This window comes from Crocodylus siamensis, chromosome 9, assembly GCF_052110815.1.
Source record: "Crocodylus siamensis isolate JL-2025a chromosome 9, ASM5211081v1, whole genome shotgun sequence".
Lineage (NCBI taxonomy): Eukaryota > Metazoa > Chordata > Crocodylia > Crocodylidae > Crocodylus > Crocodylus siamensis.
This window is the reverse complement of record NC_143403.1, coordinates 74,173,415-74,186,275: the sequence shown is the minus strand read 5'-3', so window position 1 is coordinate 74,186,275 and position 12,861 is coordinate 74,173,415. Positions and strand designations below refer to the sequence as shown.

The following is a 12,861-nucleotide window of genomic DNA, read 5'->3' as shown; positions in this document are numbered from 1 at the left end:
CCTGCCTGCCCTCACCCCTGGGGCTGGATGGGATGGGTGGTCTGATGAGCAGAGGATACTGTGATGCAGCGGGAGTGGGGCCATGTGGTACTGCATGCGGTTCCATGGCATGCATCCCATGACGCTGCTGCAGGTCCGCAGGATGTGGCTGGGGGGCCGTGGTGCCCAGCCGCTTAGAAGCTGGACAGTCCTTCCATAGAGCACACGGAAAGCACCCTTTTTTCTTTATCGGGTGGCTGCCAGATATAGAGCCGTGATTAACAGCTGGTGAGTGTAATAGTAGTAAGGGGAACAATCTGTTTCAACAGTCATGGCTAGGCTGGTTCTGAGGAGGACCTTAAAAATCCTTTGGCTAAATGCATTTCAACTGTGGTTGGCTAAGCAGTCGCTTCAGGTAGAACTGCAGGGCAGTTGCACTTCTGTCTTTCAGAGCAGCACTTCATTCACTTCCTCACCTGCTGTTTGTCACTATGGCCAGGTGCTATTTCTAAGTCTGGACTCGTATGAAGGATGGGAACTTATTAAGAGCAAAAGGCATGAATGCTGCATGCATCGGGATGGTACTGATGTTAGCCCCAGAAATCGGGAAACATGTCTTAGCTGTATATGCACAGTATTCACACTTCTCTCTTGTAACAGATCCAGGCACAGAGCCCCACTGAAGTCAGTAGGTCTGTCTGTGGGTTTGAGTCCACGACTTGGGACCAGTTGCAGGACCTTGGCTTAAGGTTAAAACAGAGTGCTGCACATACATATCACAAGTTCTTCTTTTGTGGATGCAGATAATGAGGAGGTTTGGGTCTTATGCTTAGTCCCACCAGTACCACATCCAACCCCAACCAAATTCTGCATGACCTGATGAATGACATTTTCCAGCAAACAGTGAGGCATAGGTATTAAGATCTGCATTAGTAACAAACCACATAATGGGGACAACGTGGGATCTTACAGGGCACACAGAATGGTGGAAGACTTGTCCAATACAGCTACAAAGAGGAACATTTGACTTAGACCTGAAGGTAGGTCTAATATGGATATATTGATGGGGTTGTGCTGCCACAGATCTCCAGATTGAAATTTGTATGGTACAGATCTGTGTACGTTAGTAGCTATAATGCTACTAATAGAGGCATTATGTCTTACTGCCCATATGGTGCTTTCTATTAATGTAAAAGGGAGAACAAGTAGAGACTATACAGAACTTGTATTCTGCTTTCTCTGGGATCAAAGATGGTGAAAATTAGAGACCAAGAAGACTTCTTCCAGCGAAGTATTTATTAGAGCATCAGCCCCATTCCTGACTCATGGGGTAACTCTTTTTTCCCCATGGGGAAACTCTTTTTTCTCTACTGTAGCTTTCTTAAAATAGTTCTGGGTTGTGCTGTCTCTTGGTGAGGTGTCACAGCTGGAGATGCTAGTATAGACAGGCTGCCAGCATTTTAGCCACCCTCTTGGATGGACTTACTGGAACTTGGTGGCCTGCCTGTGGTAGCTTTCTTAGTTTTCAAACATCCTGTAACTGCACTGGTGGTAGCGGCATGGTGAGCAATGTGGAGAAAGCTATTGAATGCAGGCCCAGGCACTGAGACCTGTTGAAGATGAGTGACCTGCCCAGTCTTCCAGAGTTAATGATAGATCTAGGAACAGAGCCCATGTCTTGGCTTCTAAACCCACTTTCCCTTCTGTTCTGTCTCAGAAAAAGTCGAGCTCTGTCTGAACAGATATTTATAGGGAGTGCTCTGCTAATGCTTCATAATGATTCCTCATACTAGGCCTATTATACTTTGCTGCTTTCCACTGAGGGATCAAAGCTCTTTCTAAATATTATGCCTTTCAGCACTCTTGCGAGGTATGTAGCTGAGCAGTATACCGCTTTATAGAATATCTCCTTTATTACTTAATTTGTTAGAGTTGGACTTGGGTCTCCTTCCTAGTCATATGCTTCAGCAATAAGATAGCCCTTCTGCCATTCTACAAGGCACATAGATCTTGAGTTTTGGAGCAGTCTTGAAGTTATGTAGTTTTGTATGTCATTGCCATTATTTCAGCATGGGATTTTTGTTTTCTGCTTATCTTCAATACCTGAGAGCAGTTAGGCTTGAAGGCTAATACAACAAGAGTTTTAGATTATTTGGGAGCTATAAGCTGGTGACATCAATTTTTAGGAAAGGCAACAGTGACTCAGTGGTTTTGGAAGAGAAACTACTGTAAAAATTAGACTGATGTTCAGACAAATACAAGAAGTAAAATCTAGATTGGATTTTGGGTCTTCAACCATTTCTCCAGGTCTCTGAGTCTGCTTATTTCGTGTTTTGCTAACAGTACAAAGGTTTTCAGCAGTAATATTGGTCTTACTTCCTTTTTCCAGAGCTGCTGCATGTGGTATTCTCTAATGGCAAGCTGCAGCCCTTCTACTCAGCTGGTAGCAATTATCCCAGTCAAAGTTCTCTTCATTCAGTGTGGGTTGAGTGGGAGGGTTCCCTGCGTCTGGATCTGCAGGGCATGGGAAGTGAGCACTGTTTAAAGAACTTGGAAAGGAACTGCTGGTAGGTATTTCAGACAGAAGCTGCTCTATGGGCTCAAGAAAGCTTCCATGTCAAGGAATACGGTCCGGTGAAGAGGGTGTTTTAAGAGCTGTTTGTGGAATTGGTAGGCTTCTGTCAGGTGTGGGAATAGCAATCCTGACAATTTTCTTAGTTGTGCAAGGGTCCAGTCCCAAGTGATGTTCAGGGCTTTGATGAAATTGAGATCTGCTCACTGGGGTTTACAGTATCCCCATACAGGAATGCTTCCCTGGCTGGGGAAATGAGTGTAGTGCCCTATGGATGGCAGAGGAGGTAACTGCTGCTGTTTTGGGGTTAGTTAACTGTTGAATTGCAGCCTGGGGGAGGAAGGTTCCCGTTTGGGCACACGGCTAAATGTGCAGCCTAGTATGGTACTTGGAGGTTGGAGTGCCGTGCCTGTCCTCAGCCGCCCTCCCGGTTAAGTCCAACCTGTAAAGCAGCTCTTAGTCTCATGTGAGGACTTCTTCGCTCTGCAAGTGATGGGTGGTTGTCTTTCACAATGTGTGTGACTTTGTCATGTTTTTTGTCTTAAAATTCAGTCCAGTGCTGCTTTCCTGTCCTGGGGGGTTGGGTTATTGGCTAACAGGCAATACCTGCTGCGAAAACACAGCCGCTGCCATTCATCTGAATTCTGTTGCTTCAGAGTCTCCCTTGATGAGGCCTTCCAGAAAGAGTTGCTTGCTTTGGGAGTCCTGTCTGTATGCAAACCCTCGTTAGTAGACGTGTTCAGTTTCCCCACGGATTTATTTTGGTGTTAGTGATGATTTGGACCTCAGTAAAAAGCAGATCGGATTCTATCACCTAATTTTGTCCCAGGCAAAACAAGATTTCAGGACAAACTATGAATTATTAAAAAAAAAAAAAAAAAAAATCAAAATAAACCAAAGTCTGCTGAGGGTGAATTAAGGGTGGTGGCAGGAAACCAAGTATTCCCATGGTCTTGTACCTGCTGTTCTGTGACTTTGGATCTGTCTCCATAGTGGCAGCCCCAGGCAGTCAGTATTTCGATTAAATGCAGCTAATGCTACTATACAGAAAATAATCCATCCATGTCCATACCAGAGTTTGTTAATCTGTGTTTTGCTAATACGTACCTGCCAAAGCCTAAAATGCTTCTCTTTACTCTTTTAATGATGGGATTTGAAAATTCCCTCGGGGGCAAATGCTGTGGACTGCGTTGTGGGATGAGAAGTGATTGATATTTTGTTTTGCAGTTTTTGGGACAGTAAAGAGATGAAATTATGCTTTCATTTTATTTTATACTTGTTAATAATTAGCAAGGTTGGTCTGTCAGCTGCTCTGAACTTGTGATTTGAGTGATGACTTTCAGAATGTGTCTTAAAAACAAGGGTGCTTGGGGAGTTATTGCTGTGTCAGTCTGGAGTTGGGAACTCCTGCTTGCTTTGCACTTGAGGTGTTCAGCTCACGGACTCTGAACAGGGCTGTTGCAGGTTTGCTTCTGTTCCCTCCCATGTCATACCTTCATCATGCCAGGGGACTTGCATATTTTTCAAAAAAGCATCCAAGATTACTTGCTTACTGGTGAACATGTGCTCTGCCTCCCCCCATGTGGCCACCCTCAGCTGGATCAGGACTGTCCAGCTTCTGAATGGCTGAGGGCTGCATGTGGCACAAGTCTTTCAGCCTCAGGGGTAGGGGCAGGAAGCAGAAGCTGGAGAACAGGGGAGGAGCCTGGAGACCCCAGCAGCAGCCTCACAGCTGAATCAATGGGGAGGGGAGCGGTTGCCAGGTGTGAGTTGTTGGGCAGCCCTAGTTAAATTTCTCTTAGCACCAGTCCCTGTTTTGCTGGCATGTGCTCATTCATGTTGAGAGGTTGGACACATGATATTGTAAGTTCTTGCACAGATTCAGATAGGCGCATGTAATTGTTCTCTTTGTCACCTCTAGCTACTCAGTGCTTTCCGGAGTCCCACGCATGCCCTTGCTCCTACGCTCACTTCTCCCACCTGTTCATCTCTTGGAGGTGACTAGATTAAATGTGCTTGAAATGGTAGAATCAAAAGATCAAAGCCGCTCCCAGCCCTAGCTCATGGGGCAAAAGCAATAAGACAGACCAGCCTCTGTATCCAACAAGGTGTAAGGGGCTGCTGTTGCCAGCATCAGTCACATGGTGTAGTTGTATTTAAATACAAGTGGGATGAGCTTGTGGAGTGCAGCAAGTTACAAGGAGGGTTTAGCTCTTGCGCTTGGAGGAGGAAGCTAAGTTTTCTGGAAGTCCAGAGAACATTGCTTACCACTCATGCTGCCTGCAGAAAGGCTACTGTGGCCTTTTTCTTGCCACATCTGGTAAAAACAAGTTAAAACCTGATCAATTAAATAAACAATAAACTTTAAAAATTGAGAAAGGGCTTTTTATTGTGTGCTCATTTCAGATTGCTGTAGTAGTGATAGTTTTAATTTGTATTGCACAGTTTATACTGCTGTTAACATTTGAATATATAATTACTAAAAAGTGGGTAATAGTCAGGCCCTGAGGTTAATAACTTTTTCTGTCTACAGATTCCTTTCTTTGGCTCAAAACCTTTTGGAGGACGAAGCCCGGACAGCCCCATGTTGAGCAAGGCTGAATTTGTTGAGAAGGTTCGCCAAAGCAACCAGGCCTGTCATGATGGCGACTTTCACACAGCTATCATGCTGTACAATGAGGCCCTGGGAGTCGATCCGCAGAACTGCATCCTCTACAGTAACCGATCTGCAGCATACATGAAAATCCAGCAGTATGACAAGGCACTCGATGATGCAATCAAAGCACGACTTCTCAATCCTAAATGGCCCAAGGTAGGAAAGCCTTTTTTCTTCTGGGGGAGAGGAGCAGCGCCTGCAGGACTTCAAGGTTTGATTATTGCATTCTATTGAAGATGGTCTCGAATCATTTTCTACTCAGGGTGTATTTTTGCTGGGAATTCTGGAGAAAAGAAATCTTTCTCTGTGCTAAAAGCTGTTTGACTTTATATGAGTTTCCTGTTGAGAGTTAAAGCTATTTTCTATATAAACAGACTTTTGCCCATTTTTCCTGAGCTGCCTGGCACGGATTTTATTCCCTGATGCTTCTGAAGATTTTGGTCTTAGAACGTTAAACAAATGTCATGCATAGAGTGTGAAGATCAGACCTCTCTCCTGATGCTGACAGTAATAAACATTCAGCGGTAGCCAGAAGTATCCTGTTTGGAAAGCCTCGGGACGACACTGTGCTGGATGGAGATTATTCCTGGTAGCTTGTTCAGATATCAGGGATGCAAAAATATAAAGACCTTTGCTTAGATCTCTTTCCTCCTTTTTCATTTTTTTTTTATAGAACAGTTGTATTCTTTGGCATACCTTTTTGACAATTTTTGAAGACCCAGCATTCTTAAGACCTGGTAAAGCATAGAAAAGGCTTATCTTGGAAACAAATGCTCATCTATAAAAGAGGAACACCCAGAAATGGCAGTGTCTGATGGTGTTTTGAGGGTGGGTTTCTACTATGGTTGAGAGAATGATCTTCTGTCTCAGGAGATCTTTCCTCTGTTGACTTTGCTGAATCTCACCTTCAAAATCCCTTCTGTTTTGGCCATGAGCACTGAGATGTTTGCTTGTTTGTTTGTCTTCAGAATTAATTCCTAAGCTATGTGGGCACCGGGGGCAGACATAAAAATGTCTAGTGTCCATATATTTCCTTTCAAAACCTTTTATTTAAAAGTGCTCTTTCTAAAGCTGAACATTTATCCTTCTAAATGACCTTTCTTTATTTAAGCTTGTTCATCTGATGGTGTTGGCTAATTTTTCTGACTCCTTGAAGTACCTAATCTGCACAAAATAGTCTCGGTCTCAGGAAGAGGACATGTATATCTAAGTGAAGGAAGGAGAAGTTTCTTTTACTACCTCTCTAGACGTGCACTGAAGAGAGTTCTGCCTCTTCTGGGGGTGAAAGCTCAGACCTGGCAGAAAGCAGTGTTGTTCCTCGAGGCAAGGGTGGGTCATCACTCAGTAAGTGGTCTAGTGATTGTGACGCTACTCTTTCCGTGGCTCCTGAGATGTCCTGCTTACTAATTGAGGTATTCTGCTCTTTGTCCTAGCTCCCGCAGAAGCATGAGCTGCACCTTCTCAGCAAGTTTGGGGGCAGTGGAAGTAGGCTTCTTACAACTTTGCCCTCAAGTAGGAGGCTCATGTCTCAGACCCGTACTCTTGGGATCCTGGCCTCTAGCCTGCCTCTCACAACACTTGGGAAGAGGTCCTCAGCAGATGTTTAAAACTAGATTCTTGACTCAGGAAGGAGAGCCGGATGGTTATCTGTCTCTACCCCCGCACCCCCTGCTTCTTGGTAGGACAACTGCCCTTTTATTTTGCATGTTAATGTACATCCTCTTTTAGCCCCTGGAGCCATCCCTGGCAGACAACCCAGATTCCCACAGGCAAGTACAAACCTTCCCCAGGGTGAAAAGGTCTGGAGATGGCTTTGGAACAATGTTAGTGGAGACGCTCTCCAGGTCTGTCCAGCCACGATTCGTGGAAGGAGAGAACTGTCACGGCAGCTCTGACAGCAGTAAATGCAAGAGGCTTCCCTGCTGCTTGGAGTAGCCTGCCTGAATCTGTCCACCTTATTGCCTTTTCGTCTCATCCTTAATCTTATTTCAGCCCTCCTTTTCCCCCTTGTCTGTGCCTCCTAGTGGCTCTCTCTCACTGGTTTTATTGCTCAGCTCTTTAGTGTATTCTCCATATTATTTACCTCACTGGCTTGTGTAATTTATACCATGTACTGCATCTTACCTTAGCAAAGAGATTCCTGCTTTGGCAGGGACGTGCAGTAGAAACTTAAGTACCTAGGTATCTTCCCTCAATGCCTTGCATCTCCTTTTACTGAATTCTGTAGCGGATTTTGAAAGCGCGTGTCAAGTGATATGTAAGATACAGTGATATTTTATTCGGGTGCCTCCAAGTTTCCAGGTCTGTCAGTTCTTTGAATGTGGGGAGTCATGGAGTATAAAAGCAAGTACACTTTTGCATAGCTTTGTTTTTTTGCTTCCTAGAAATCTGGTAATGATTTAAAGCAGAGCATGCTTAAATGAATGATTATGAAAGGGCCTTAAGAATATTTATAAATGCCGATCAGAGGTAGTGTACACTGAAATCTTTAAAATAAGTTCCTGGAATAGACCTGTGCAATGAAGGGAATAGGAAGCTCGTTACAACTGTGGCAGCATAAAATGTGAGGTTCCTGCAGCCAAGCGAGGCAGTGTTTCATAGTAGCCGTGGCTTTGGATTGGAACGTGGGAGACTTACCCAAATCCTGGAGATGCCATTGATCTGCTCCCTCACCTTGGGTAGGTCATTTCTATTTCCTGTGCCTTTCTGGGGAAGGGTATTGCTTCCTGAAAAAAAGCTATAGACAAGCTTGGTGGTATTGTGTGGTAGTGCCTGTCCCTGCCTCACTAGACACCTCTGTAAAGTAACACAGCAGATCCAGATACTTTGCAGGGTCGGGTTCTGTACCTGCTTGTGAAGGTGCGGGTTTGTGAACAAACCAGGGGTGTCCATATAACCACATCAAACAGCTGTGCAGGACTGTTGATGACCTCTAGTGGATCAGAGAAACGGCACATCTGGAGTAGAAGTTGCCGCTGAAGAAGAGCTGAGTGGCTTGTATTTGATTTGGCAGCCTTCTGTGAACTAGGTGGATGGGAGCTACCTGGATACAGATGATCCAGGTTGTACTGTTGAGTGCTGTTTACAATGTGACATGCGTACCCGTTTGGAGAGAAGATTACAGCAAGAAATAAAGCAGCTGTGGGAGCTTCTGGAGTCTGCTTCCTGTGCACCGCCTGTCTGGGGTCCTCTTTTATTTCCTTTCTTTCTTCCCAGAGTGATGATGCCAGTTGGTCACTATGACCAGCCCCCACCTCTCAGCGATCCCTTCTGGAACTATATTGCTTGTTTAACTTTTTCTTTGACAAAGCAGTCAATTGAACATTGATTTAAACTTGTTTCTAGGATATAAATATCATTCTCTTTAAACAAACACCAGTGGAAAAGAATCCTCATTCTTTTGTGGCCCACCTTGGCAGCATGTTAGATACTGCCATGTCCCTGTAAACAGTCCTAATCAACTCGAGAAACAAAACCAAAATTGAGCCATTTAAGGACATTCCTAGTGTTCATTCTTAACTGTAGTTTATACTGGTATGTTTATATAGAAAACTACTTCCATTCTCAAGGCAGAAGCCCTAATATGCCAACAAGAGCTGGTATGAAAACAAACTTTAAAAAAACCCCCAAAACTGAAGCCAAGCCAAAAAACAAAAACAAAAAACATTTCCAGTTTTGGAGAATTTTGTTTTAGTGGAAACTTCCTCTTCGCTTTAAAGTTTTACTGATTTTTTCCTGCTTTACTGAAGTAATTGTTTTACATATCTGAACTGGAATTACCGAAGGCTTCCACATAATTCTGGTCTGTATTAATCATGAAGCCAGCTATCTTGGGTAACTGGAAGAATGACTTTTCTGCCTCTTCCCTCCATCCCACACCAGACTTCCCGACAGCTCATCCTTCCCCATGACGGAGCGCCAAAGAATCGCACCCTCTGCTGCTGGCTGATCCTAAAGTTGGTGTATCTGACATGGCAAAGACTCCCCATAGTTCACCACATGGATTTTAGCTTTCCATGGTAGAGTGCCCTGGATTTAACCGGCCCATCTTAGAGCCACAGAATAATGCCTTTCCGACTGGCTGGCAGCATCAACGCCCTGAAATTAGCCAAATTAAAAGAAGGCTTGAAAGTTTATATGGGTAACAAGAACATATACAGTGATAGTAGTTGGTGCTTGTAGACCCCGAAGGGGCAGCCGCCTTATGCCTCAGGCTTCATTTACTCTTGAAATACTAAAGACTAGAGTGAGGTCTAGTGGAGGTGCTGGCACCATCTCCCACTGTCTGATGCAGAGTCCCACAGGTGGGATCCTGTATAGCATTTTCTGTATGTCTTTTTGTTTCTGTACATGGATAATTAAGATTTTTAGTCTTCACTAAATTGAATATGCAGTGGTTGGGTGAACACAAAATAAGCTCCCTTTGAGTGTCCTTTTATTAGGTAAACAGTCAGCTTCATCAACAAAATTAATCTTGAGTGGACATTTCTTTTGGCAAGTAAATCCTTTATACTCACCTATGCATAAGTGTTTCACAGCCTGCCTAATTTGGAAATATCAGGTAAAATGTGCAAGGCAAGTAGTGAAACTTTAAGAAAAAGCCAGCTTTATTATCCATCCAGGTAGTCTTTCACTTTGCAGACAGAAAAGGCTGTTGTGTAATATTTTGCTTTTTAATATGTGGAGGTATTAATTCTGTCGCGTGTGCAGTATCAGTGGAAGGAAGGAAAGTGTCTTCAAGACGGATGTGTTAACCAGGCTCTAGGTGTAAATCTGCCCTGTCTTCAACCAAGCTTTACTCATCGGATTGCTAAAGCTAGCTGCTTTCAGCTGGCCGGTAAGAACAACTATCTTAGCCTCATTAACATAGGTCACTGCATAAGATAAACACTAATTATCTGTAATTACTTTGCTGCTGTGAGCAGGCTATTTACTTATGTGGACAGGATGCAAAGCTTGGGGGCTTTCTGGGCTGACCTGTATTTTGTATTTCCTCCCTGAGAGGAGGGGTGAAGTTTGCAGGCGAGGAGTGGGATTCTGGTGTTTGCAGTCTCTGGGGCTCTCGGGCTTCTCTCCCTCCTTTCTGAGAGAGGCACAGAGGAGCCTTTGTCTCTTTGTTACTTAGTGGAAGGGCACAAACACAAGTGAGTTCTCCCATTGCCCCCATCTGACTGACAGCTATTCTCTGCTCCGGGTGTGAAGTGAGAGCCCGTCTAGCCGTTAGGATTTTATTTTAACTTTTCCTCTTGTTGACTTATAACAAAATGACAGTTATTTTCTGATGGGAATTGCCCCCCCAGTATCAGTTTGCAAAAGGCCCATCTCGGGTGCTCCCATGGGAACAGAAGGTATGTGAGGGCAACGCTGGCGTCCTTTGACAAACGGCTTCTGGTTGCTATGAATGATACTGCAATGCACTCCACTTGCACGTAGCCTGGAAAAGGGCGTACTTTGCTGAACTACATAACACCATGCCTGTCCAGTCTCTTAGCTTATTGCTACACTTTAATAAGCTCTGTTTTGAGTCCCTAACCTCCTTAAGGACATAGCCTCTTCCAGCCCCACTGTCCACTTTGTCACTTAATTATACTTCCTTTTAATTGTGTCCCAAACAGTGACAGGGGAACAGCTGTCAATGAGCTGGTTTCAGAACCCTTGGAAATGACAGGAGTTAGGTTTACAGCTACGTACAACTATCTCCCCTCACTTCCAAAGTTTCTAATGATTTGGGGGCTGCAATTAGAAGCTGTGAAAATGAGGGAGCCAGTCAATGTCGGGTGCTGACACCACAGCAATGGCAGGGCTGTCATTGAGCACTGAGCAATGCATTAGCTACTGTAAATCTGGACAAGCGTATGCCCCAGGTAAGGCCATAGCCTTTGTACACTTAAGAGTCTGCAATCCAAGGGAAACTATTCAGAAAGCACAGCAAGGATGAGCTCGTGTTTGGATGGAAGCTTTCCTCGTCTGGGTCACAGTACTATAAGACATGTATTTGAATTTTTCATAGATAATGTTAACAATATGACTGTTTTGTCAAAGGGCAGCAAGGGAGAGGATAGTTTGGGGGTTAACTCGTTCAGTGTATTATGAAACCACAAGTTTTAGGTGAGATGTAATATAAAAAAGGCACAATAACTCTGACTGACTGTCATTAGGGTTGGCTTAAAAGATTGTCTGGTACCGTAGTCTCTGGTACACTACGGATGATGAGCTCCTGCTTTGTTGTGAGGCTTGCTGGCAAATGAGGTGGTCTGACGATATGGTTGTGTGCGCTATGATAAATACAGATATGGTAATGTTGCACGTGTCCTTATGACATCCTGTGTTGCCCCAAATAACCATTTTTACTCTAAATCTTTCCCCAGTACGTTTTGGTAGCATTTCTTTTTGTCTCTTGTGGGAGACAATTTAAAGAAATGTTCTCAAGCCATGTAATTATTAGAATTAGCCAGAAGGGGATGCTATGCGAGTTGGAGTGAGTATTGTGTTTTCTCAGGAAGTTAGTTTTTACGGCTACAGAGGCTGCTTTTTGTATCTGGAGGATACAAATCCAAGTCATGTCCAAACCTATTTTCTTTCTTATAAGAACATGGTTTGAACTGAAATTGGACTTTATTCCTCCCTTTCCTGTCGCTTCCCTCTTAGTAATGTGACTTGCTAATTCTTAAATCCTTATCTGAAATGGTTGCTGGGAATACAACCCCCCCCCCCCAAAACCTTGGGTATGTTTTTGGTATAATCAGCTCTTAAAGACGAGACTAGGAGTGTGAAATAAAGGTTCATATAAAGTGAAGAGAAGCCAGCTCTTATTTTAAAATGTATTTGTAATGTTAAAGCTTTCATACAGGTTCTTTTTTCAATTTAGGATGTTGAAGAGTTCATTTTAATTCTTATAGTTTTCTTATGAGACTATTGGCATAATCACTTTACCTGAAGCCTACAAATTCTGAGCAGAACTCCTGTATAACAGCATTGCTTTTTCTTTTTTCTTCCTTTATTGCCAAAGGTCACTAGCTTTGACTGCCTTCTCCAAATGAGCTCTTGTTGGGCTGTGTTCATTTCATTTCCATCCAGTCCTTCCTCCTTGTGAGAGTTATTTAAAAAAAAAAAAATCCCCAGGCTCACTAGTAAAAAAAAAAAACCAAAAAAAAAAACCAAAAAAAACAACAAAAAAACCAAACCTCTTTAGTGTTGGAAATCTGTGGCTGATGGCCTTACACTGTGGTCCAACAACATGGATTTTGTTTTTTCAGTTTGATTTTGTTCTAAGTTCTGATTTTAGGAGATTTACTGATGCAGGTTAACCTGCCAGCATATTTGTAGAAATAGTTCTGCTGTATCTGCTGTACTTTTAAACCCGAATTGCACTCACTGGGAAGGAGATTAATGTAAAAATAGTCCAATTAGAGTTACAGATTGGGATAATTCACTGTGAATATTTTATAATGTGTCTGTCCTGTATATCAGGATGGTGCATAACACTTGTAGTTGTAATCCAGGTCCCAGCGGTTAGTCTTAATTCCTACTATTTAAAAAAAAAAAAAAATGTTGTTAAGATCATATTGTTCTCTCAGTTTCCTGCTAAAGAGTTTCCTCTGTTTGTTTGACTCTCTAGAACCCTTTTGTTTCTGAATCCCAAGTCTCCTTTCAG

At 43.4% G+C, this 12,861-nt stretch overlaps 1 protein-coding gene across 2 annotated transcripts in view; it reads left to right on the top strand.

The window, feature by feature from the left end:
• Positions 1-12,861, top strand: part of TTC28 (tetratricopeptide repeat domain 28) — a 270,751-nt gene that overhangs the window by 14,451 nt on the left and 243,439 nt on the right. The window contains exon 2 of one of the 2 annotated variants that reach the window (XM_090062067.1): positions 5,085-5,363. In XM_090062067.1, the coding sequence (XP_089918193.1) occupies positions 5,085-5,363 (279 nt within the window). Of the gene's footprint in view, positions 1-5,084; positions 5,364-5,993; positions 6,036-12,861 lie in introns of those variants that run through there. The other variant, XM_090062070.1, reaches the window with a different exon arrangement.